Genomic DNA, 26,686 nt, shown 5'->3' on the forward strand with positions numbered 1-26,686 from the left:
ATCTAAGGGTTGTCTGCAACACCCTATTAATTGCAAGGGTCCCTTCCTCTGCTATCATCTTTGCATTGATTGTAAAAATATAAAAATAATAATAATAGTAATAATAAGTAAAGAAAAATAAAAAGGCCCAATAGAGCAATTTGCTCTCATTCCAATCCAAACACAAGCACCCTTCCTGTTCTTCTTGGATTACGTTTGGAAACAACAATGAGAAGGACATCCATGTAATTAACTTATATAGAAGGCTTTTTTGACAGCCAGAAAAAAAAAAAAAAAAAAAAGGGAATAAGAGCAAATTCAAAATTTTACCACCTGAAGCAAAATACTAGGATATTTGCATTCTCAATGATAAAGTGAGCAAACATGGCTTAGCACATTTCACCCATTTCTTTTCACTTTCAAAAACATAAATGTACGACACCTGCTTTCTAAAGTTTTTCTTACAATTTTGTTTGTTTGGCTAAGCTTTCCAGCAGCCAACAATGCCCATAAATAAAGTGAAAGTAAGCTCTCCTCTCACTCAAATACAGAAACCTCTCCATTCCAACCACAAGAAGCAATTACATTAGGCATTATAGGGTGGAAAGCAACATCAATGCAGGCCTGCTCATATGCCTTGATTTTCTTGATAATATCTGATGATCTATAGCTGTAGAAATATATGGAACCGTCTGAGGAGCCAGAAACAAGCTTCTCACCATCTGAGCTGAAGTTGCACTTAATGGGGAACCCTGATACCCCATGGCTTTCATACCTTTTATACTTGTCTAGCTTGAATGGGGGATTTGTAGAGAAGATTGCAATATAATTTCCATTTGACTGGGCAACAAAACAAGGATCAAATGGGTGGCATCTTACACAGGGACACGTATAGGCTTCCACATAAACCTGATATAGTACACGCATAGGAATTACAACATTTAGATGGCAATGTTAGAACTCAAAAGGTTCATATTTGCTTATTAGCCACTGAAGTGCTCATAAAAGGATGCAAAAGAGGACGTAAATCTGGTGTCGGGTTATGGGCAGTCTCAGCCTCTAATCTCTCTTATCTTTTGAGGGGATTAGGCTACTACCAGGGACGCGGTTAGCTATGTAGGTGGCTACGTAGGTCACTAACAGAACCATAATATTTGTCCCAATATTCAGCAAATCTACCAAAATGCCCCATGAATAGAAGATCTACATGCTAGTCAAGATCCTAACCCCCTTTCCCCCCACCCCCACCAAAAAAAAAAAATCTCCCTACAAAACATAAAGGCATCCATGAATCGTTCAATCTTACCAAGTAAACTAAATCTATCACTCAAAATGCTAAAAGTCATACAGCTACCATCAACATGACCTGAAAGCAGTAGATGCAATGTCTCAATAATGCTTATGGTTATGTAATTTCAAATGTATTTCTAGTCATGCTGTCAAATGGCCCACAAAGAAAAATGATCACAGATATTCTATTTCACATGATCAGAAAAGATAAAGCAAACAACTTCCTATATTTTACCAAGCAAAAATGAGACAAGAAAAAGGTAACACAGTTCAATGTAGGAAGTCACTTTTGAGTCACTAAATACTAGTCATTTCCCTTATAAAAAAGGCATATATATATATATATACACACACATATATATCACTCATTACTGATTATCTGTGCAAAAATAACAGATTTAAAGAATTCATAACAGAATGGACATAATCAAACCTTTAGTCATGCAAGTTCAAGTAGATATATATTTTAGGAAAAGATGAAAATGTCAAGAGGCAACAATTCAAGGACAGTTTAGTTGATTGCCAACTGGAAAAGAAAAGTGATGGACCTCATCCCCTGAGATGAATTATTCAAGTGCATGTATCAAGCTCTAGAAACAATTCGAGGCTGTGGAAGTGTGTATCTGGGAAAAAGCTCCCGAACGGTAGACCACTCATTGAACTTGTTTACATTTAAAAAACAGGTAAATTACAAATCAGTCTGAAAGCAATATCCTGTTTCCAAGACAGTCCTGAAACATTCAAAGATATTATTACCAGAACCGTACCCCAACCTCTTTGTTTCCTAATTGTATGGTCCAAATCATGGTTCATTAGCAATTTGGAAAATTCTGCATTCAGAATACAGTAACCCAGGGTAGCAAATCAAATGATCTCAATAACAAAAAAAAAAGTCTCATGTAATGTTGTTATTTATAATACATGCCCCAAATTTTTGGATTTGGACTTTTTTAAGCATTGAAGTAGTTGATATAGCATTATTTAGTTGAGATTTAGCTTACTCATATGTTATTATGTATGGATTTTTTTTTTATCAATCTCGTGCATGATATCTTGCTATATTACATTATATGTACAATCTCAATAGGTATATTTCATTTCCATTAAGTGATCCAAAGAAGCCTCCTACCATTCTACCACATTTCTGAACAGGAAGTTTTTTGCACCATTTTTCTCACTGCCAATGGAAGGACAAACTTGTGAGCTTCAGAAAAGCTTAGGGCAATGTTGCACACTTTCAGAATTTGATAATAATATGAGATGACCAATTTAAACTTAACCGTCAAAATATACATTTCCAAATCCTCTTTATATGAAGCAGCCAAATCAATCCATAAGCCTCTATTAGCTAGGGTTGGGTAAACTAATTACTTATACACCATGCTAACATAGGAGATAAATACATAGTGATGCATGTAGAGAATAAAAGCCCTACAATGCCCTCCAACCCCCACCCGCAAAAGAAAAAACTTTTTAAATTTCTATTGTAACTATTTTCAGTAATGAACTTTATCAATATCAAATTGTACAGCGTATATGATCAATTGATGAATGACTGTTTAGTTATTCATTTAGAGAGATATGTATTTGACAGCATTAATAATGATGTCATTTTTTTATATATAGTGTTTAGGGTTTTATCTTTCATCAAGGCCACTTATAAGATATATATATATATACATATAATTTTACTATTTATTCTTTATATGAAGACTATTTATTTTTTATATGATGACTCCTAATTCCTAAAAAGAAAAGATCTAGACTGACCACCACCCCAAACCCCTTTTTTTTCATAGGGTGGGGCAGGCAAACTCCTCACCATAAACAGTTATCCATAGTGGTGAGAAGTCATTCTGTTCAATCTCTAATATCAGCATGCTTGATGGTTACAGATTTTCTTCTCAGCAACTAAGAACTTAAAACATTTCAAGGCACTAATGGAATCAATCCACGTCCCCATGACTTTGTGACTGAAAGGTAAGAGTAAATCCATAACAAGTATCTAGCATTGAAGGTTCCTACAACTAAGGCCATCCTATATTTTCTTGCAGCACGTGTGCCTTATTTATATCACATATTTTCTTTTATATAACAGCACTTTTAGCTAATTTCCTTTTGTCTTATTGTTCTCTCACTCTTTACTCCAACTCTTCACAATACAAAAGGATTAATAATGTTACTAATCTGCCACCAGAGCTGTGTTCAGATTCTAAAATATAATGTCCAACGCACGAGAGCAGGGAGGCGAAAGAGATAACTATTTTCACATAAAGACAATTGGAGTGAGACTCACACCAGTAAAATTACTAGTAACTACACGACTAAAGACATGCATAAAGTTGACTGATCACTGCAGACACACACACAAAGAAGAATGTTTTGGTTTTGTGGTAACTTCCAGTGGAAACATAGGCAAACACACACTTTAACAGGCGAAAACGGAGACATGGTAATAGCCATACTAAGAAACTATTAAGATATAGAACGGAGGAAATGGGGGAAGAAGTCCCATACCTGGTTGGATAGTGGAACCTGTCGGGATACATCCCAAACAATAATTGAATTTTCACTAACATTGCCCCCACTGACATCACTAGATGAAATAAAATGCTTGCCATTAATGGTAAACTCAACATCAAGTATTGGACCTAGATCTCTTATGTACTCATGGACCTCCTTTCCAGTTCTAATGTCCCATAGTTTGATGCGGCCCTTTGATCCTCCAGAAAGGAAGAGATTGGAGTTGTCTGGATGGAACTTGATAACTCCAACAACCTGATCTTCCTTGAAAATCTGAGTTTCTACTCCCTTTTCAACATCAATCAACCTTGATGAGCAGTCATATCCGCAAGAAAGCACTGATAATCCATGCCGAGACCACTTCACATCTTTCACAGCAGCATTGTGGAACTCAAATGTTTGTGCTATTTTCTGCTCTTGGCTCCATACATTCCATATGCATATGGTGTGATCCATCCCAGCAGAGGCAAGAAGATGAGCTGCAAACAAACTATAATGAACATATCAATAAGGCCAATTAAATTTATAAATAAAAGCAAGAAGGCAACATTACATGAAATTTATATTCTTGCAGAAGCATTATGTAACACATCCCATCATCCAAGGTTATGATGCAATATTTCAGGGCAACTCAAGAGAGAAACAATATTCAAAAGGAAATGAGGGAATATATAATGTCAATAAATAGTTCATACCATGACTCTGTGACCAACTGAGAGCATTGACAGGCTTTGTGTGGCTATGCAGAGCTGTAAACAACCTTTCAGATATTTGGCCTTGCTGTGCACGGCCCCTTGCTCGTTTCAAGGATAACAAAATATTACGAGGTAAAGCTGAATCTGCAATACTTCCCCAAACTGATAATAATAAAGAGAACTTCAGCTAGTAAATCCAGGAAATTTCATAGAGTGTTTAAAAATAGAACAATACATGAAAATCTGAACAAACACTACAATATACTGAAAAAATTTAACCTACACTATGAAAGTTGGTTACGTATGATATTTCCCATCAGCTGAGGAGGAGATGAATGAAAATGAATTTGGAAATGTGTTATTGTCGTTGTAAGGTTTATTAAATCATTTTGCAAATTATTCTGGCATCAGTAGGCAAAGACCATCAAACGGCCTTGCCATTTATTTAGAAATTCCCAAGGAATCATTTTTCTAACCAACTCTTTCATTAGACCATATAAACAAATTCTAGAATAAAAATTTCCCAGACTATGATATCTCCCAAGTCATTGTCATGTATAATGTACTTCAACTTCGAATGCTATGTATGTGGCAGAATCTGAGCACAAGAATATAATCATGATCAAAATCCACAACAAAGGGCGCTGCATGGTCGTTATTGAGGCAACACCAAACAAACCGAGTTGCTTTTTCTTCCTTTATCTTTTAGCATCACTAACCTAACTTTGTAGCCTGGAAGGGTTATTAATTCATAATGCACTTTCAATATTTGCTCCAATACCAGAGCTGATCAGTAACTTCAATTAAAAAAAAAAAAAAAAAGGAAATATGAACTAATGTACATACAAGACAAGAAAATAGATTTACCAGGTGAAGTGGGAGGAGGTAGATTAAGATTCTGGTCTAGGCGAGCGGAGGCAGGAGCTGCTTGTGCTTGAGCAAGGAGACCTCGCTCTCGCTTGGATAGGTATCTACCGGGAATTGGAGCTTCACTTTGAAAACTATCGGGTTTGGGTCGCTTCGAAGGAGGGACGGCGACGGTTCTATACTCTGCTCTGAATTGAGGTCTGAGAACCGGACTGGGTTGAGGTCCGGGTTCGGGTTCGGGTTCTTCATCAGATGAGTTGGAGTAGGCGTTGCAGAGAAGATCCATGAGCGCGATTGTCCATGAATGAAAGCTCAGGAGGAGCTCAGAAAATTCATATGTATATGGGCCAGAAAAGCCCATTAGATTGCAGAATCTATGACTCAAGCCCAAATTCCCATTTATCGCTTTCAACCCTACGCTAGTGCTAATGATGTTTTTTTTATTCTCAAAAGAGTTAATGATATTTTTTTTATAGTATATATGTTTGTTTATTTAATTATTTTTAGCTAATAATTTAATTTATTGATTATGGGATTATAAATATTTCATACACTTTAACTTAAAAGTTAAAATTAGATACACTTTTTTGAATTGCATTAGTGCATTTCAAGACCCATATGAAATGGGCAAATAGTAAAATACAAGAAAGTAGAAAGCATAAATCAAAATTTCAATTTAGATTAGATCAAACCAAACAACTCATCTAACCCACAAAATCAAATTATCCAATCTAGAGTGAATCCACTTTGCACGGATTCCATTACCACCACTACATCGCGATTGAACGCAACAAAAGCATGTGAAAAAAATTTACAACTACAACCAACAAAATATCCAATTTACATACTTAATCTACCCACTCATGGATATTTACATACTTAATCTATCCACTCAAAAATGTATATGCTTCTAAAAAATCATTAATTAAAAATAACAAACGCTCGAAAGAACAATAATAATAACAAATCAACCAACGATAAGCTACAAATATCGAATTATCGAATCATAGCAAATAGACATGCAAAATAAATATAAACAAAAAAATTTGAACAAAACAAAATAAACTCTACACAAATAACAATAGAATTATAAAAGAAGTGGTATATCAAAACTCACGATAATTTATTACTTATGGGCGGAATACAGTGGTGCGCTCTACCAGTGCCATTATCAAACTAGACTTTTTTAAAAGTTAAAACAAAGCAACTTATAGAGAGCTGAGTTGGAAAACTTAAGATTTTTTGGGGAATTTTTCTAATTTACCCAATTCCAAGAGAAGCTTAACATGATAATACATATACGTTGGCCCAACACTGAAAGATGTGGCCCGTCCCACTGATAACTAAATGTTGTTCCCAAGGCCCAAAATCACTCTATTTCAAAGTAAGTACATAACTTGGATCTTTGTTTACAGCAAAATTTTGAGTAAATCTAACATTAAATTTTAGTTAAAGTAATAACTATAAATTGAATGCAAAAAAAAAAAATGGATAAATGCATGTGGGTGGAGAGAACAAAGGACATTGGATTGCCAATAATATGAGAAATTGACATCTATTTGATTTTTTTTAAGAAAAGAAAAAGAGAAAAAATATTCCCTAGTAAAGTATTTTTATTTTATTCCAAATATATATTTTGGCTACTGCTTAAATCATGCCTACACACTGCTTTCCTAATCATTCCTATTGGCTATTTGTATATCTAGTTTATGGGATGAAAAAAATAAATTATTAACACCAATCTAAGAGAGTTGATAATCATATTGATCAATTTAATTATGATATTCAATTTACAAAATTATAGTTAAATAAATGGATTTATAGAGTATGTCTTAAATTCATATTCATTTTTATAGTGAAAAAAAGAAAGTATTTTTTGTTGTATAGTTCATCAATTTACTTGATCAATATACCTTCTTTCATATAAAAAAAAAAAGTAGGACCTTTTAACATAGCAAAAATTAATGTCTTAAATTTCAAGTTTGAAAGGAAAAAACAAATAACTTAAAAATAAATTTTTATGCATATTATTAAAAGAAAAAATATTTTTTTTAGGAGAATAAAATCTAATATTATATATATATAGTTAACAAGTACGGAGTTGATGAAATTGGAAATTTATTAAACAAAAATGGTAATATTTGACGGTGAAAAAAGAGGAGGCATCATATCATAATTTGACGAATGAAGTGAGACAACAATCTATGAGTGTGATTTAGCAAGGAAGAAAAATTAATTAATAATTTTGAAATTATAGAGAATAATAGAAGCATCTTCATTGGAATAAGTCAATTTAATTAAGTATATATGAGATTGAAATTGAAGAGCGGTGGTCCATTGAGATCCTTCCCTCTTTTTAGGGTTTTTTTTTTAAAAAAAAAAGAGTAGAAAGTAGAGGTTGGGCCTAAAATATAATGATGAGAAGAGGAGAAAGGTTGATGCAAAGTAAGGACTAAGTCCATACAATTCCTTCTCTTCATATCCCCATATCATTACATAACTTAATTTATATTAAATATCTATCTCTGTCATCCTTTTCTTCAGACATCTAAATAAACTTATTCAATTCCTTTTTCTTTATATATTTCTTTATTTCTTTATTTATTTTCTTATTTAATTTATATATTATACATTTTTTAGGTAAATATTACGATATTCAATTCCTTTTTCTTTATATATTTCTATAATTATTTTCTTATTTAATTTATATATTATACATCTTGTACGTAAATATTGCATCATGTTATCCATCTCCTCTGTTGGTCTGGTAAGCTAGAAGCTGTAAGCCATTGCTAAATCTCCACACCTAGAAAGCGTGTTTTATTATAGTTTAGTAAATGTATTTGATATCAACTCAAGCTTATAATAATTGTAGCTCATTCATTTTTATAAAAAGGATAACAAATTTTTTTAATTAATCCATCCAAAAATTTATTATTAATTTTTTTTACTTTTAATTGAATAATAATTAATAATATATAATCATGCAGTGTAGGTTGGAATTTAAATTATTAAGTGTTAAGATGGTTATTGACATGGATTCTATATATTAATGAAAATTAATTAAGCTACATAAATACAAGAGACACTATTAGTTTTCAAATGGGATTTTGAGCCACTACAAAATCATTAATTATTAAATAGTGTCATCAATTGGGTTTAAGAAAAACCAATTAAATAGTATAAATTTTTTCATAATAATTCAAAATCAAAGGTAAAGAATTGCTAATGCCCACACAGAGCCTATAGGACAGAAAAAAAGAAAAAGGATGTTTGATTAGAAAAGCATAAGAGGACAAGCAATTGAATGTGCTCAAAAATTGTGGGAATTAATAAAAGAAGGGAAAGGTGGGGTTTCAAATAATGACCAAAAGAATGTTTGATGAAAGAAGGTCAAGACTCAAGATCCATGTCAACCCCACCAAAGGGTGTATGACTAATTTGGTGGACAGGACATAACCCCACTATACTCTTTTTATTTATTTTTTTTTTCTTATTATCATCTTGTTGAATGAAAGTCTCTTTTATGCTGGAAATTATTATTTAATTTTCAAAATCCATTAAATTCAAACAAGTCAATGATAAAAGAAATTGTCTTGTTTTTACATGATGTTTTGTTTTGGCTGTCTTTTATCTACAAATTTAAATTATTTTTTATGCTTATAGCACACTTCAATTCCACCTATTTTTCTATTTATTCACCTTCTCTTTTATTTTAATTTATTTTAAAATGAAAATTTTTTAAATTAAAAAATTAAAATTTCTTATTTTAAATAAAAGAAATTAAATAAATGAAATTCTTGTAAAATTTTTTATTTTAAATATGAAGTATTTAAATAATTAACAACACTGTATAAGAAAAGGAAAAAAAAAAAAAAAAGGATGGAGGGATACAAGAAAATGAAGAGCACAAAGGGAGGGAGGAGAGAGAAATGTACAATCAATATAAACAAACTGAACATAAGATGATAAATTGTTTTGAATAAAAATTATTATTTTAATTATAAAATGGAAATTTTATCTTTTTAGTACTTGATGACCGCTGGATTTCTTTACCTCAGATCAGGGGCTTGACCACAGCCAAAGGCCCATAACGTAGAGGCCCACGCACCTGATATGCACAACAAGCCTGGCTCATTCAACCTTCAAGGCCGGGCTCAACCAAGCTTTTTCACTCAGATCGGCCCAGTCCACGACCAGCAGGCCCTCTCCTCTCAGGCTCAACGTCCGGCCCGACTCTCGGCCCAGCCCAGTATCCAGAGCCATACTAAGACAGCCTAGCAGATCCGCTCGAGCGTACGCACGAGGAGAATCAGAGGCCGTTACGCATGGAGCAGGTTGCTGATACCCTCGTACACCCGAATCTGTATGTCAGAGACGCGTGTCCCAATCATGGAAAGGCCTTTACACGTCACCAGCAAGTATAACGAAATGGATAAAAGGGGAACCCCCTCCCCAGAAAGTTTAAGTTTATTTTTCAATACCAAAACCCTTGTAAAAACCCTATTCTATTGGATCTCAGATCATCAATTGGCGCCGTCTGTGGGAAATGAATGAGATCTTTTCATCACCGGAGTTTTCACTTTCAAAACCCACTGAGATCCACGATGGCAAACCACCAAGAAAGTAACCTTAACATTCCAAATGACCTGAGCTCTGCCCAAGATGGGCAGCAGTTCTCCTTTTCTAGCCCTACAACGTTGAATAACCAAGCGCCTATTCCTCTTAATCCCTCGCCAAGCTTGGCAGGGAATACTCCCACCATGACTCTGTCTAACCAGGACATTCAAACTATGGCTCTCCAGCTACAGACTACTGCTCACTGGTTGGGGCAACTAATGCAACAAAGGGGCCTTAGCACCCCAGTAAATGCACTCCCAGTAGTGGAGGAACCCAGAACCAATGAACCCCGACCTACCCCTGACCGCCTCCAAACTAACAGCCACGATGCCGGGGAAGAGGAAGAACCGGAGGCCCGAATCCATGGGAGAAGGGCAAGAGAGTTGATAGAAAATGAGGAGGCGGACAACTATTCTGCCGGAACAACCAGGGAAACGGGAGCTGAAACAGGGGAGGAGGAATACAGGGAGGAATACAGCTGGGGCAAAGGATCCAGCCCGGAAGATGAGAAAATGAACCAAAAGCTAAAAAGGTTGAAAGAGCAGCTCTTAGCCGAGCTAGGTAAGAAAGATCAGAGCCAAACCTCCTTGCCCACTTCTTCTCCCTTCTCAAAGATAGTGCAGCAGGAGACCGTTCCCAAGAAGTTTATGATGCCGCCGATGGCGGCCTATAATGGAGCTGGTAACCCGAGAGAGCATGTCATGAACTATAAGACCTTCATGGAGTTGCAAACCCTGTCAGATGCCTTAATGTGTAAGGTGTTCCCAACAACGCTCTCGGGACCGGCGCGGGCGTGGTTCAACAGCCTGGAGGCCGGAAGCATTAGAAGTTTTGGAGATCTTGCCACCCGCTTCATCAGCTGGTTCATAGCCGGGGTGCCAGCTGATAGGAAGACGAGCTATCTAGAAACAGTGAAACAGAAAGAAGGTGAATCACTCAGAGAGTATGTCGCCCGCTTCAATACGGAGGCCCTGCAGATTCCCGAGCTGGATGAAGGAAGGGCGGTGGAGGCCATGCAAAAGGGAACAACCTCTGCCGAGTTCTTTGGTTCTTTGAGCAGGAAACCTCCGACCTCACTGGCTGAGAAGTATATAAGGCAGGATGACGCCTTAGTGACGAGTAGATTTGCTAAAGGGATGGCCGGAAAAGAAAAAGCCCCGGAGGAGAGAAGGCCGGAGAGACACGAGAAGAAACATGGAAAGAGGCCTGAGCCGTACAAACAGGCCTGGGAGAGAAGGGATCAAAGACCTCCACCTCCTCCTCGGGCTCTTGAACCAAGAGTGCTCCCTCCTTGGGTTCCCGAGAAACCAACCCCCCTCAACGCTTCCAGAGCCGAAGTGCTCATGGCAGTCCAGGATAAGGAGTTCCTCCAGTGGCCCAAACCCATGAAGTCGGAAGCAGATCAAAGAAATCCTGACAAGTATTGTCAGTACCACCGGAGCCATGGGCACGATACGAATAACTGTTTTCAGTTAATCGCGGAGATTGAGAGGCTAATAAAAAGGGAGCACCTTAAAAATTTTGTGAAGAAACCAGAGGGACAGAGGCCTCAGCCTGGTCTGACAACTCAGACACCTAGGAGAATAGGAGCTGGACCAGTGAATGATGGGTCCAGTGGGACCATCCACATGATTGTTGGAGGAACGGGAGGACGAATGAGCCGTCGAGGAAAGAAGAGAAATCGGGAAGGAGAGACCAGCAATAGTGAAGTCATGCAAATCGTTGACCACTCTCCCATGATCATCACTTTCTCCTCAGAAGATGCTCAGGGTATTCAAATGCCCCATGATGACGCGCTTGTCATTGAAGCCGTCATTCATAATTATCGGGTAAAGAAGGTCTTAGTGGATGATGGGAGTAAAGTCAACTTGCTACCATACCGAGTGTTTCAGCAGATGGGAATTCCAGAGGAACAGCTGGTTCGGGACCAGTCACCAATCAAGGGGATCGGAGGAGCACCGGTACTTGTAGAAGGAAAGGTGAAGCTGGCTCTTACCTTGGGAGAAGCACCCAGAGCTCGCACCCATCATGAGGTGTTTTTGGTGGTCAAACTCCCACTGAGCTACAATGCGATTTTGGGGAGACCGGCATTGTTCGACTTTGAAGCTGTCACTAGCATCAGGTATTTGGCACTCAAGTTCCCAACGGAAGAAGGAGTGGGAATGGTCCGGGGCAGCCAGGAAGAAGCAAGGGCGGTATACTTGGCCACAGTAACAGAGCCGAGCTCAACTGGAGAAGGACTCGACTCGGAAGTTCTGGAGGTCAGAGATGAAACAAAAGAAGCCCGGACAGAGCCAGTTGGAGAGTTGGAAACCTTCCCCTTATCAGGAGCAGATGCAAACAAGGTCTTCAGTCTTAATGCCAGCCTCACCAAAGAATAAAAAGGTGAAGTCGTGGCCCTGATCCGAAGTCACGCGCCGACTTTCGCGTGGAAGCCTTCAGACATGCCGGGAATTGACCCCAAAGTGATGACACACCGATTGAATGTCCTCCCCGAGGCCAAACCAGTAAAGCAAAAGAAGAGAGTAGTGGGAAGAGAGAAGCAACAGGCCACCCGGGAAGAAGTGCAGAAGCTAGAAGAGGCAGGCTTTATTAGGGAAGTCATGTACCCACAGTGGTTGGCAAATCCTGTGTTAGTCAAAAAAGCCAATGGCAAATACAGGATGTGTATAGATTTTACCGACCTAAATAAGGCCTGCCCTAAAGATTGTTATCCCCTACCCGATATTAATAAAATGGTCGACTCGACGGCCGGTTTTGATTATATGTCTTCTTTGGATGCTATGTCGGGTTATCATCAAATCCCAATGGAAAGGTCGGATGAGGAAAAGACCTCATTTATAACTGAAGATGTAACTTATTGTTATAGGGCTATGCCCTTTGGATTGAGAAATGCCGGGGCAACGTATCAGAGGTTGATGAATAAAATCTTCAAAAACCAGATCGGTAGAAATCTGGAAGTGTATGTAGACGATATGGTGGTCAAAAGTTCCACTTTCCAACAACACATAGCAGATCTGAGGGAGATATTTGGAGTGTTAGATCAATACAGAATGAAGTTGAACCCAGCAAAATGTGCCTTTTTCATTAGGGGAGGAAAATTTTTGGGGTACATGGTGAGTGGTAAAGGCATTGAGCCTAATCCGGAGAAAGTGGAAGCCATACTAAATATGCCAGAACCGACCTGTGTAAGAGATGTTCAGAGATTAACCGGGAGAGTAGTAGCGCTTAACCGATTCATGTCGAGGTCGGCAGAGAAGTGCTTGCCATTCTTCAAAAAGTTGAGAAAAGTACCGAATTTCGAATGGACAGAAGATTGCCAAAAGGCCTTCATAGAGCTTAAGAAGTACCTTAGCTCGCCTCACGTGCTCAGCAGTCCCATAAAAGGAGAAGAACTTCTGATATATCTGGCGGCCTCAGAACAAGCAGTCAGTGCAGTGCTAGTAAGGGTGGAAGAAGAAGAGTAGAAACCTGTTTTCTACGTTAGCAAGGTACTCAGAGACACTGAGGTCAGATATTCGAACATTGAAAAATTGGCTTACGCCTTATTGCTAGCAGTCCGAAAATTCAGAGTTTATCTAGAAGGCCACCAAGGAGTCGTGATGACAGACCAACCCTTAAAAAAGATTCTACATAGGCCGGAAACTTCAGGGCGGATGTTGGCATGGTCTGTAGAAATTAGCCCTCACTGTCTAGAGTACCGACCTCTAACAGCCATAAAATCCCAAGCTCTGGCTGACTTCATAGCGGAGTGCGCATTCAATGAGGAGAAAGGAGGATCATCCTCAGAGTTATCAAGAACAGAGGAAGAGAGAGAGCCCCCCCAAGAATTTAGCTGGAAGCTGTATGTAGACGGAGCATCAGGTGCTGAGGGTAGTGGCGCTGGGATAATGCTTAAGGGGCCAGAAGGTTTTAAAGTATGTTATGCCTTGCGTCTAGAATTTACGGCTTCTAACAATATGGCCGAATATGAAGCCCTGGTAAATGGAATGTTGGTAGCTTCGGAGGTAGGGGTGACCGACCTCGAGGTGAATAGCGACTCTCAGTTGGTGATCAACCAGGTGACGAGAGTATATTAGGCTAGAGACCCCATCATGCAGAACTATCTTGATAAAGTAAAAACTATAGAAGCCAAGCTCACGGGTCGGGGAGTTATCGTCAGATTTCAAAGAATACCTCGGGATGAAAATGAGGAAGCAGACCTGCTTAGTCGGTTGACCAAAGAGGAGTTAGAACAGCTTCCCGATGAAGTATATATACAGCATGTTCGTACACCTGCTTTTAAAAAGACAAACATGGTACTACAGGTGGAACAGAGCCCAACTTAGATCCACCTCCCACGTTCGGGCGGACCCTAATTTCAACTCCGCCACAAGGAAGTTCTCCACCCATCCCTTTATGGAGTCCTTGTACCCCGTGAAAAGAGATAACCCACTACGGGGGGAAAAATAATAGAAATTTTGAGCCGACCTAACCAGGCGGAAAAAAGTGACAAACAAACAGGCCGTGGGTGTAAAACCCCAACTCAGGCAGACAGACTCAAAACAGGACATGAACAAAATGGAGTTTGGGGATAACATCCGAGGAGTTACCCCGAAGTATTCAAAGACCTCAATAAAGAAAGGGGTAAAAGGAAACGGTAGACGGAATTCTCTCTGCTTCAAGAAAAACACTATACGACGACCCTCTTGGGGATCCACCAAACCCGGAGGGGGAGGGTAAGGAAGGACTATCCTTTCATTTGAAAGAGGTGCTCGAATGAAATACAACGGTGCATCTAAAAGTCTTTGGGAAATATGCTTAGTTATGTTGGAGGGCGTAATATGCGACTCAAGGTTAACAATATCAGGAAGCCTTGAACTTGCCATGGAAAAACAAGGAAGCGTACCTGAGAACACAAGGGGGTGAAAAATGCAGAAGGAGTTGCAGGAAGACAGAGAGCAGAAAAGAGCTAGTTTCTTCAGAAGACAGAAGGAATTCGAGATGACAGGCAATAATGAGACGGAACGTTGATCTGAACAGTTTTGTCTTGGAGCGGCGCGATCATTAATTACTCTCGAAGTTTACCCTCTCAACGGGTAGATAAATAACCGGTGAGAAGGTAAAGGGGCAAAAAGATCACTGGGCTTCTCCACATCCGTCAAGGGCCAGATCCGTGATTACAGCCCATCAATCAAAAGCCCATTCGCCACCTACATAATACAAGCCCAACTTGCCAGTCAGAGCAACTTAGCCCACAGGAACAACTCAACCTGCAAAATTCACCACCTCCATGGTAAATACCAAGGAAACAGAGGGGCAAGTCAAGAAAAAACTCAAAAGTACAAGTAAATGGGAGCATGATAAAGGTCAGACTTGCTCATCACTTAAAAAGTTATAAGATTTGATTTATCGTTATTGAACAAAGGCTGCGAGATCGGAAAGAGGCGACAAGGGCACCTCGGGATCATACAGAGCTGAGAGCTCAGAAATTAACTCAAGGATTAAAAGGCCGAGCTCACAGGTCGGATTAGTCCAGCTCGAAAAACATAACTTGAGAGCTCGGTCGGCTAAAGGAGGCTCAAAGCTCAATCCATCAAGTAAAGACCGAGCTCACAGGTCGGTTAGTCAAGCTCGGAAAAGTAAACCGACCGTCCAGCTGGTTAAGTAGGCCCAAAGCTCGGCTCATCGACTAAAAGCAGGAGTTCGCGAAATACGGTCAGTTCAGTTCGGAAAAAAAAAAAAAACGGAACAAAATTTAGTTGGCTAAAGCTACGAAGAAAAGCAGTATCAGTACTTCATCCATGACAGAGAAAGAACAAGTATGTGTAAAAAACAAGAATTTCATTAAAAGAAAAGTACATTACAGCACGTTACAAAGGCCTACATTACAGAATGGAAGACTATCCTTAAAGGATTTACATATCCGGATACTTCATCATCTACGATTATCACCTACCCCACTATTCTAGTCTTCAGTTCGGAGGACTTCTCGCAGCTCGGAATGTGAGTTTTTCAGAAAAGACCAAGATATGTCTCGCTATTATAGGGGAACTGAACAAGTTGATTCCCATAAGTATTTCTCACTGTTCCCCTATAATAGGTCGACACCCTGATTGCCCAGATGTGATTCACGTTACATACGGACAGGATATAATATCCGAGCTTGTCCGTATGTACCATGAAAACACGGGCTTTCTAGTTACGGCTCCAAGGAGATCGCAGAGCATACATTCGAAGGCATCGCCAGAAGCTTGACTGAGTGCAGCAGATCTCAGTCTCGCATAATACTGGTACTTCACATCAAAGGGAACAATAAGTTGATCATTCTCTCCACTTCCATTTATATCAAAAGAAGACGACGGGGGCATTGAGAAAATTTCCTTTTTCTTCTCGGAATAAGGAGCAGACCTCTCATCAGCCCAGAACCTCTTTGGAGCTCGAACAGCAAACTGAGGAGGAGGCCGGCCAGACGACCTGGGTAAAACAGTCTCAGCAGCTTGCCGAATAGTCCCACCCATCGGCCGCCCTACCAGAAGGATCTCCAAAGCACCGTCCAGACTCCTTAGAGGTAACATCAAATTTTCAAGAATTTTGAACTGACCCATTCTTATCTCAGGTACTGCAAAAAGTTTCAAAACAGAGACAAGTCAGAAACAATTCTCCATCAAGATGATAAAAGCAAGATTAAAACAAACCTTTGGGGCAACAAAGCAATACAAACTCAAGCTCACCTCATTCCGTTTGAAGAAGGCGTCAAATGGATCCTTTGCAGATAAAACAGAACAATCTCGCTAGAGGAAAGAAGCAGACAGAGAAACGGAAAGGAAAAACCTCTTGTTCCGGCAGAGGATGTGAGAATGAAGGACAGTTGGCGTTGATATATACCCGGAGCCTGAGGCGTTAGCACGGGGCAGAGCTATGCTAGACTCTAAGCTAACGGTGTCAGGATTTTAAAAGATAGTCATGGAAAAGGAAAGAAAGGACATGTCCAGGTAATGATGACAGGAAAGCAAAGACAGCAAAGAACACGAAGAATGGAGAAAAGCCAGAAAGGGGAAAGAGCAGATAGGATTCGGAAACTGCACAACGACAGAAAGATGAAAGGATGTTATTAAGGCACCTGAACACAAACAGGCGCGGTCATAATGGTTCTTGATATTCACCCCCTCGGCAGTAGGAGCAATAACTGCCGAGAAGGTGAAGGGGCAATTGATGACCGCTGGATTTCTTTACCCCAGATCAGGGGCTTGACTACAGCCAAAGGCCCATAACGTAGAGGCCCACGCACCTGATATGCACAACAAGCCTGGCTCATTCAACCTTCAAGGCCGGGCTCAACCAAGCTTCTTCACTCAGATCGGCCCAGTCCACGACCAGCAGGCCCTCTCCTCTCAGGCTCAGCGTCCGGCCCGACTCTCGGCCCAGCCCAGTATCCAGAGCCATACTAAGACAGCCTAGCAGATCCGCTCGAGCGTACGCACGAGGAGAATCAGAGGCCGTTACGCATGGAGCAGGTTGCTGATACCCTCGTACACCCGAATCTGTATGTCAGAGACGCGTGTCCCAATCATGGAAAGGCCTTTACACGTCACCAGCAAGCATAGCGAAATGGATAAAAGGGGAACCCCCTCCTCAGAAAGTTTAAGTTTATTTTTCAATACCAAAACCCTTGTAAAAACCATATTGTATTGGATCTCAGATCATCAGTACTATTTAATTTAATTATTTATGATGAATTCTTCAAACACGGTGTCATAGAATTGGAAATTAAGTAATTTATAATATTTTAAAACAATTTATTATATAATTCGAAACTACGAGTAAAATTCCTAAAGTGCAATTGAAGTCAAGTCACCAAAATAGATTTGCAATTTTCAAAAACAGGAGGTTGGTGAGGATGACAAGAATTTAGACAAAATAAGCCAACAAAGAAAAAATTTAAAATTCTATGGTATTTGATAAAAGAATATAATCTTATATATACAAATTTAGTTGAATATGCAGGTTATTTATTTTTGTGACGACACCACTTTCTTAACCACAATAAATCTTGCTAGAATAAGAAACTATAGACCAAAATCAGCATTAAAAAAATATTAAATGAATAATTGGTAGTTTTAAAATAAAAATTGAAATCCATCACTCCATTTGTCTGTTTAGTAGGCTACTTTTAAAAGGTATGCAAGTGGTGTTTTGGCTATTTATACGAATTTAAGGCACAAGTGGAATTCTTAGTTGGTTTTGTAGGATTTGGACTTTAGAGGCCTATTTTTTTATTATTATCATTTGTGTCCTTTTAACTCAAGAAAAACTGATTTTTATTAGTGTGGTTTCAATATAGAATTTAAAATTTAAGGCTTACGGTTGAAATCCCTGAGTAATTAAAAATTTGATGCTTAATGAATTGACTATAGCTTAAATGGTTAGAGGAAGGTGTGGTTGACTTGAAGAAAAAGAAATTAAGATTTGACATGAACAGAACAGCCTATATAGCTACCTATGTTTGATATTAAATGGTAAGTGTGTATGTGTTGGTGGGGCTCGCTCGTGTGGGCTTATTCTTGTTAGTTTGCATAGAAATGGATGGAGGCTCACCTTTCACACCTCAAGCTTAGACCATTATGACATCATTTTTATTGCATAACCTTTCCAATAATTAGCTCCGCAATATGCTACCACCTGTCATATCAATAAATTACATTCAAGTAAAATTTTCATAAATTTCAATATTATTTTTAAATTAATGTATTATACTATTAATTAGATGCATATATCAATACTATGCTATAGGTAAAAAAAATATAAAAAATTCTTAGCTTCTTTCCTTTTACATTTGATTAATTTACTACTTTCGCATTTTAAAGATTAAGAGAGCTTTTATAAATTTATTAATTATTAAAAATATAGTTTGAAGTTCGTAACATATTTTTTTTTTCTTAATTATTATATTTTTTTCTTATAAATTTAATAAAAATAATTTCAAACGTTTATATATTTCATATTGAAATAAATTTACATACTCGAATGCGTGATAAAATTTTTATCTCATGTATTATATTCTATACAACTGTATTTATTAACTGACTATATACTTAATAAAAATTTTAATTCTACAGTAATATAAGTGACTTCAACTCAGGCATATACAGTTATATAATTCATCGTAATTTTATTTTATTTTATTTTATTTACTTTTTCTGTATTTTAGATTATTAAAATTTTCATATCAAAATTTAAAATTTTATTTTTTTATCTAAAAAAATATTTTTTTCTACTACAAACAGGCCGCAGCCAAAATAAAATTATTTGTGTATGTGTATAACTCTTTTAAAGAAAAATATTTATTTGTCTTATTTAATATAGACAATAATTAGAATAAATAATAGAATAATTACACTATGAGTTTTCTACTAGACAAAACAATTATTCAAAATGAATAATCTAATATTTTTAGACTCATAAAATTTTACTTTAAATAAATATTATTAGTGACAAATATATCATTTATCTCAAAACATGTGTAATTTAAGAGACTATATTATTGTTAGAGCATATCTCTAGTTATCTGTTTTGATATGCACAAGTCTTCACTACTCTAGTGACTAGTTGCAGCCATTCCTTCCCCTCGATGGAGGAAGATGAGGTAGCCTTCTTTACCTCATGTGTGTCTCAGCTGAGGAAACAGAGTACAATTCAGAGGTAGTTCTCATATGAGGATCATGATTTTTTCCTATTTGTTTGTGTTATTTAGTTGTATTTCTAGGGAATGTCTTCTTTGGATTTAGGCTGAGTTTTAGGTTGCAGCTGAATTACAATAGGAGGCGTACTTTATTTCAAACCCTTCTCTCTAATACTATATTTTATTAGCAATAATATATTTTAAGTCGAATCTATTAATTATAGATATTTATTCAAAAAAGTATTTTATAAGCTTTAATTTATTTTATTGGAAATTTAAACTACCTATTTAATCCTTATTTGTGTGACTTTGCACACATAGATGGAATAAAAAAAGGGTCAACTATAATATATCCATATAATTGATATTTTATTTTATAATTATTTAATTACAGTCAAATGATTTTGATATTTTAATATAAATAATAATTAATAAATTATTTATGCATGTTTGTGAAGGCAGTTGGCAAAAAATACAGTATATGAAGGAGAAAATAAATAAATAAATGTGGGGGACTGCCATTGACGAATTGAAGCTGGATCAGGACGTCTACAAGAAGAAGAAACAAAATTAGCGCATATTACGGTGAGATGATATGTTCTGAATAATAATAATTGGAGATTGGAAAATAGTCAATCATGGTTTCATTTTTTTCTCACTAGTCGGCAGTCGCTAGGCTACTACACACGGATCGTGATATTGTGCGCCATCATTATACATGCATGCTTCTTAATTAGATTGCTAATGCAGATTTACGATCAACATATTTGGAATTGATTAATTTAAAAATAATTTCACTACTTATTGTTGAAATATATTGAAATAATAGGGTAGCTAGCTAGATACCTGAAATGGGAATGTATCCTAGTTAGACACTTTCACTTGGCCACTTGCCAACTACATCCACTCATGTCCAACAAAACATCATATAAACAACTGGCCAACACAATCCTCTCCTTAAAATTCTAACATCCCACCAACATTTATATGCAAATTTCTACTCTTCTAGGTAACCTTTATCTACTATATCCGTGAGTTTACATAGGTCACTTTTTTTAATGTCTTTTATAAAGTTTTACTTGTGATACCAAAATTTCAATTATTCTTAATTCGCTATAAAAATAATTATTGGATTAATCAATCCTGGTGATTACCGTTAAATTGATTAGCAATAGAGGAAAAATAATAAATGAGTAGTGGAGGTAATAAGAGAGAGACAGAGAGAGAGAGAGAGAAGGTTGGAGGTGTGAATCTTTTTCTATATATTCATAGGATTTGAGGTTTGAGGGAATGAGTGGATAAGTACGTGTGAACCAAATGATTAGGATTTGAACATAAAAACTTAATTACATTAATAATAAGTCACTTTCGTGGCTCTGACTTTGAGGAGGCTTTGTCTTCATATTTAGTGGGACCCTGATGTCTTCCCACGCGTGCACGCCGCGTGGAACCCACTTCGTTGACTTGTAGTTTCAAAGTCATACTCATCCTCACTCCATTCTCCTCCTGTCCTCCACCGTCCACATCGGACTTCTCCTCCACTGCCGCCGCCCCTTCTCTCTCCTCCTCCTCACTGCACAAGTCAATAATCTTCCTTTAATGATTTTTTTTCAAGTTTTCCAAGTCAATATATATGCATATAAAATTTTATTCTGATAGAATACAACATTGCGCTTTGTCAATTTCTCTTTTTCTTGGTGTATATATGTATGCTGTACCCCAGCCGAAATTGGCACCATTATATATATATATAATCCAAATCTCAATTCTAGCTAGGTGATTTGCTCAAGTATCTAATTAGTTTCCTCATGATTTATCTCAACTAATCTAGAATAATAAAATTATTGTCAAATAAATAAAATTAATATTCTTTTTAATTAATTAAAACTTAGAATATTATATTTATATTTATATTTTAAATAAAATTTTAATTTTAAACAACATAAGGTTTTTATATGTATTAAATAAGTATATAATAAATTTTCATATAATGAGTGGGGTGATGTTGGTACAACTTAGAAGAAAGGAAAATAATGCATCACCTGTTACTATAAAGCATTGGAAGCTATTGTAAATATATATATATATATATACACACACACATCTTGACTTTGGGCAAAGGTCAAAATGATCTTATCCTTGACTTTAAATCATCAACTTACACCACACGTAAGTTATTCAATTCCACTATAATTGTTAAAATGACTCTTACCATAACACACTGTGCATAAAAATCCTGGCGATTACCAATTTATTCAACTTCACCTACTTCAAGAAAAAAAAATCTTACAGCTTATTCTAAAAATTAAGTAACTACATTAAATAGAATAATAAGTGATATTGAATTTTCGTTTATTTTTTATTAATATAATCAGATTAATATATGAGAACTGTTCGAGAGAGGAAATTGAAAGATTATTAAAAAATAGAGGATAAATTAATTATTTAAATTTGAACAATACTGAAATTAAATAATATATTAAATAACTAAAAAAATATAATTAATTGAAACTAATAAACTGAATTTTAAAATTGATAATTCAGATATTACAATATATTTCACACTTCAATACATTACAATAATATCTCAACACTTTTTAAATAAATATTATAAAGAAATTAATAAAATAAAAATAAAAAATACTACCACTACTAATGACTTGACTCAATAACCAAAAAAAAATAAATCTAAAAGATCTGAACAGAAAATAATTAATAAAGACTAAATCAAACTAACGTTGACCGTATGTTGATTTTAAATTAATCTTTAATAAAAACGAATGATTATATCATATTTTTTTTTATATATTTCATCAGTTTTTTAAAATTTATCGACTCGACTAATTTAAATTTATTTTGAGTAAATTTATTAATGAAAACATAATTTTTTAAATTTTAAAAATATTTAATCCTAAAAATACAAACTCAAAAATTTTGATCGACGGAAACAAAATTCATGTTATTTCATTTTATTTTTCGAGGTGTGATCTTGTAAATTTTAGTTATTCATTCACAAAAATGATGATATCAATTTTAGAATTATTTATTTAAAAAAATTTGAATTGGGTATTTTCACCAACAAAATTTAATTTAGGTGATAAAAGAACAATTTTGACGTTTCCACCATGATTTTTGAAATGCTGAGTTGATTTGCAACTTCCTAGTCCTAGGTGATGTTTTTCGTCTAACTGGTGATTCTCAATAACCCAATTGTCTTGTCTTGCTGATCTAATCAAACCACACATGTCTGGAGGAAGTCAAAACAAAAATCTACTACCTCTGAATTTTTTTAAAATATATATATATAAAAATCTATTCATTTAAATATAAATTTATCAAACCTACAAACTTTAAATATTGGATGGATTATAAAAAATAAGTTAATTTAAACCGTATATAAGCTTAATTATTTGGATATAATAACAAGTTGAATGACTGCTAGCTTAAATTTTTATTATAGAAGTTGTACAGATACATTAGTTACCATAATTAATTTGAGAAGAGTCCGAGGAATAACACGCCACGTGACTGTGCACAATAAACACGTACGACTGGAATTTCTTTATGAGGTAGCTTGTAGTTGAGTTGATAGATTAGTAATAGTATCATATATATCTAATTCAATAAATCTAAATTCATGGATTACGGTAAATATATATATAACACCTGAAATTAATACAGTTTATTGAAAAAAAAAAAAAAGAAAAAAGAAAACTATGGAAATGACCAGAACGCTCTCTATCTTACTTATGACACGCCAAGCGGCACCTGATTACCCAGTGGATGTTAACGCGGCGTGCTTTGATTGGGAAGAAATTTTCGTTATCATCATTCCATTGAAGTAAAGCAAAAGGCAGTCCTCCAAAAATATCAACGTAAATAAATAAGAGAAAATAAAGAGAAAGAAAATTCAATTTCAGCAAGACCTTTCCTTTGTCTAATCAGCCATCAGTTCACCCCCAGAAATGTCAACCACCAGCGTTCCGGCTACTCCACAAAGACCCAAATGGCTCCATTACTCACTATAAATATCCTTCAGATGCAGCGAACCGTTTTCTATCATTTTATGTAACCACCATAAAACAAAGAAAATCTCAAAAGAAAAAACCTAAGATTCTTACGACATTAACCGTATAAAACCTCCAACACAGCAACAATAGATTAAGTATCAGCATCGGCAGCTTAACCTTTGCCTCTTAACCATGGCGGATGAGTTCAACACAACCACAAACTGGTGGGAGTCTTCTAGGAACAGGTTTGATACCGGCCCTTCTTCTTCATCTTCAGGGCTTAATAGTTTAGGCAGCTTTGCTTGGCCATCGGAAATGGTGGATGTCAAAGGAAGGTCTTCTATTGAGTCTGCCACCGTCTCAGATAGTTCTGTAGTTTTTCATGATACCCAGAAGCTGCAACAAGGCCACGATTCTGGTCCTGACTTGCATATGATGGGTTTAGGCCTCTCTTCCCAGGCCATGGATTGGAACCATGCTTTACTGTAAGTCTAGTTTGTTCTTAACAACTTGAAAACGCTACACTAATTAGGTATTAATTGTTTTGATTCTTTATAAATCAAATTTGTTGATACTTGTTATGGCAGTCGCGGTGATAAAACTGACGGCAGCTTCCGTTCGATGCTGCAAGAGAACTTGAATTCGAGCACGAGTTATCAGCAAGAAACTGGGATCGGATCATCTCATGTTCAGTGGAGAGAGAGAATGTTTAGTGGGGATTCTTCCATGAATGAGTTTAAGCAAATGGGCCGAGGTTTTTCTTTAGATCAACCGCAGTTTAGTCCTCATGAGAGCTCCAGTGATAGTACTGTGACATGTCAAGCTTTGCAGTCATCTGGTTTCCAGATGGATTCAACTGCTATCTACGGAAGCCCTTCAACGATGTTGCAAGGTCTACTGGTATCAGATAATCAACCGACACAACAGGCTTCTTTCGAGAACCGGCCGATGAGCTATCCATATGGGGCAAATTATGGGATTAGTAGTAATGAATTGGTGCCTTCATGGTCTAATAAGGTGCCTCAGTTCTTGAGAAATTCACCCCCTAAACAGCCTCCCCATAGCCAATTGCATTTCTCCAATAATGCCCCCTTTTGGAATGCATCTGCAAGTTCCATGAGTGATGTTCGTCCAAACTTTTTCCCATCGTTGCAACCTCAATTTCCAACATCAAATTTCGAAGAAAAACCAAAGGTATCATGTCCATACATACGACAACTAACATTCAAAAGATTGTATGATTGTGTACTTATGCATCAAAAATACAGAAATATAGAACAAAGTGTTGGTGGGTGAGTATGTAGGGATTGAAATCTTTCTGTTCACTCTTTTTTTTTCTTTCTTTCTTTTACAGCAGAATATATCTGAAATACGGGATTCGAGTACAGTAGTGAAGAAAAGTGGGAGTGAGCCAGCAGCAACAAAAAGGCCTCGAAATGAAACACCATCGCCCATGCCAGCCTTTAAGGTAAAATCAAATTTTGATAAACCCTTTTTGAAAAGATGGAAGTATTTAGTTTTCTTCATTCACAATATCACAATAATCATGTATATACAATTAGTTGAGAATTCTTTGCTACTTTGATATCTCTTAGGTGAGGAAAGAGAAGATGGGGGACAGAATCACTGCGCTCCAACAATTGGTTTCACCTTTCGGAAAAGTAACATTTTTTTCCCTTTCATTCTTCATTTTTCCCCGTTAATTTTCTGATCAGCTAAATCTTTACTTTCACAAAGACTATACATAGTGATCAAAGGATCATTTTACATTCTTCATGAAAGCCGATGATGATTCTTTTTTTCCCCTCTCTATCTCTTTCTCTCTTGCCATTTTAATCATGTATTGTATTATGTGACAGACTGATACAGCATCAGTGCTCTCTGAAGCTATTGAATACATCAAATTCCTCCATGAGCAAGTCACTGTAAGTTTCCATTTAGAGTTTTATGTACAATTTATATTTTATCATAGCACAAGAATCACATTTATAATATATACCTTATTCATCCTAAAATTTAATTATTAGGTACTAAGCACCCCGTACATGAAAAGTGGAGCTCCCATACACCACCAGCAGGTATAATATTCTTCTTCCTCGTATTTATATTGTTAGAGGGAGTTAATGGTTAATGATGGGATTTGCTTAATTATTATGGACATAATTAATAGCATTTTTCCTTGATCAATGTGCAGAGTTCTGACAAGTCTAACAAGGACCCAGAAGGACAAAAACCAGATCTTAGGAGCCGAGGTTTGTGTCTGGTACCGATTTCGAGCACATTTCCGGTAACTCATGAGACGACAGTTGATTTTTGGACCCCTACATTCGGTGGAACATTCAGATAGAAGGAAAGGGAAATGGGTGAAAATCGGGAGAACAGATTCTACACAAGTAGGAGCAGAAGTTGCATCTGATCTTATCAAAAACCCTAGCCAACTTGGGAATGATAAGATTATCATCTGCGATAAAAGAAAAGAAGAAACACACAGACACAGAGATACATAACTGCCAAAGTCCAGAAGTGGAGGAAAAATATAGAGAGAAATTTTGAAAGAGAAAGAAAAGGAAATGACCCTTCAAAGGTACATTCCCACCCAGTGCTTGGGCAGCCACAGGCAAAATGATGCAGGTTGGCCAATACAGGGACCAGTTGGAAACATATGAATTGATGTAATAATTGAAGAATTATATGATTATATATATTTATAGTAGTGATTAATTTTAGGGAATTAAAAGCAATGTTGATGAGATTAGTTTAATTAATTTAATAGATTCGCATTTAATTTAAGTGTCTCTTTTTGAATTTATTTTAAACATTATCAATTCATCTAAGAATAATTATTAATAAAATAAATTGTGAAAAAAGTTGGGAAAAGCTTTATAATTAAAGAGAAAGAAAGGATATAGAAGGAGAGAAAAAGAAGGGAAAGGAATAATTGAATTCCAGAATAGGGGAGTGAGTGTGGGGATGTCATTTGATTGGAAATCTCACTTTTCATTTGTTTATGTGTTTGGAATATTGTTAGTGGAAGTCAGAGG

At 36.4% G+C, this 26,686-nt stretch overlaps 2 protein-coding genes across 3 annotated transcripts; one reads left to right on the forward strand and one right to left on the reverse strand.

The window, feature by feature from the left end:
• Nucleotides 1-313: 313 nt before the first annotated feature.
• LOC110600712 (WD repeat-containing protein 25) lies at nt 314-5,684 on the reverse strand. Its single transcript, XM_021737553.2, has 4 exons — nt 5,355-5,684; nt 4,488-4,649; nt 3,787-4,271; nt 314-888 (listed from the first exon to the last, which is right to left on the reverse strand). Exons 1-4 carry the CDS (start codon nt 5,638-5,640, stop codon nt 517-519), a joined length of 1,305 nt encoding a protein of 434 aa, XP_021593245.1. The 5' UTR covers nt 5,641-5,684; the 3' UTR covers nt 314-516.
• Nucleotides 5,685-23,524: 17,840 nt separating this feature from the next.
• Nucleotides 23,525-26,435, forward strand: LOC110601182 (transcription factor bHLH123). Of its 2 annotated transcripts, none has more exons than XM_021738229.2 (7): nt 23,525-24,130; nt 24,233-24,839; nt 25,003-25,113; nt 25,241-25,306; nt 25,505-25,570; nt 25,673-25,723; nt 25,840-26,435. In XM_021738229.2, the coding sequence occupies exons 1-7, from the start codon at nt 23,838-23,840 to the stop codon at nt 25,990-25,992; spliced, it is 1,347 nt and encodes a 448-aa protein (XP_021593921.1). In that variant the 5' UTR covers nt 23,525-23,837; the 3' UTR covers nt 25,993-26,435. The 2 variants fall into 2 exon arrangements, with proteins under 2 accessions (XP_021593921.1, XP_021593920.1); XM_021738228.2 differs by having other exon boundaries at nt 23,527-24,130; nt 25,000-25,113.
• Nucleotides 26,436-26,686: the final 251 nt, after the last annotated feature.

This window comes from Manihot esculenta, chromosome 15 (genome assembly GCF_001659605.2).
Source record: "Manihot esculenta cultivar AM560-2 chromosome 15, M.esculenta_v8, whole genome shotgun sequence".
Classification (NCBI taxonomy): Eukaryota; Viridiplantae; Streptophyta; class Magnoliopsida; order Malpighiales; family Euphorbiaceae; genus Manihot; species Manihot esculenta.

What these genes read in the sequence shown, in the direction of transcription:
- LOC110600712 (XM_021737553.2), bottom strand. Translation starts at nt 5,640, where the DNA reads ATGGATCTTCTCTGCAACGCCTACTCCAACTCATCTGATGAAGAACCC. An exon ending in ACCTCCTCCCACTTCACCTG is followed by an intron (nt 4,650 to 5,354) that starts GTAAATCTATTT and finishes TATTATTATCAG; the next exon opens with TTTGGGGAAGTATTGCAGAT. An exon ending in AGGTTCCACTATCCAACCAG is followed by an intron (nt 889 to 3,786) that starts GTATGGGACTTC and finishes GTACTATATCAG; the next exon opens with GTTTATGTGGAAGCCTATAC.
- LOC110601182 (XM_021738228.2), top strand. Translation starts at nt 23,838, where the DNA reads ATGGCGGATGAGTTCAACACAACCACAAACTGGTGGGAGTCTTCTAGG. An exon ending in GATTGGAACCATGCTTTACT is followed by an intron (nt 24,131 to 24,232) that starts GTAAGTCTAGTT and finishes TTGTTATGGCAG; the next exon opens with TCGCGGTGATAAAACTGACG. An exon ending in ATTTCGAAGAAAAACCAAAG is followed by an intron (nt 24,840 to 24,999) that starts GTATCATGTCCA and finishes TTTCTTTTACAG; the next exon opens with CAGAATATATCTGAAATACG.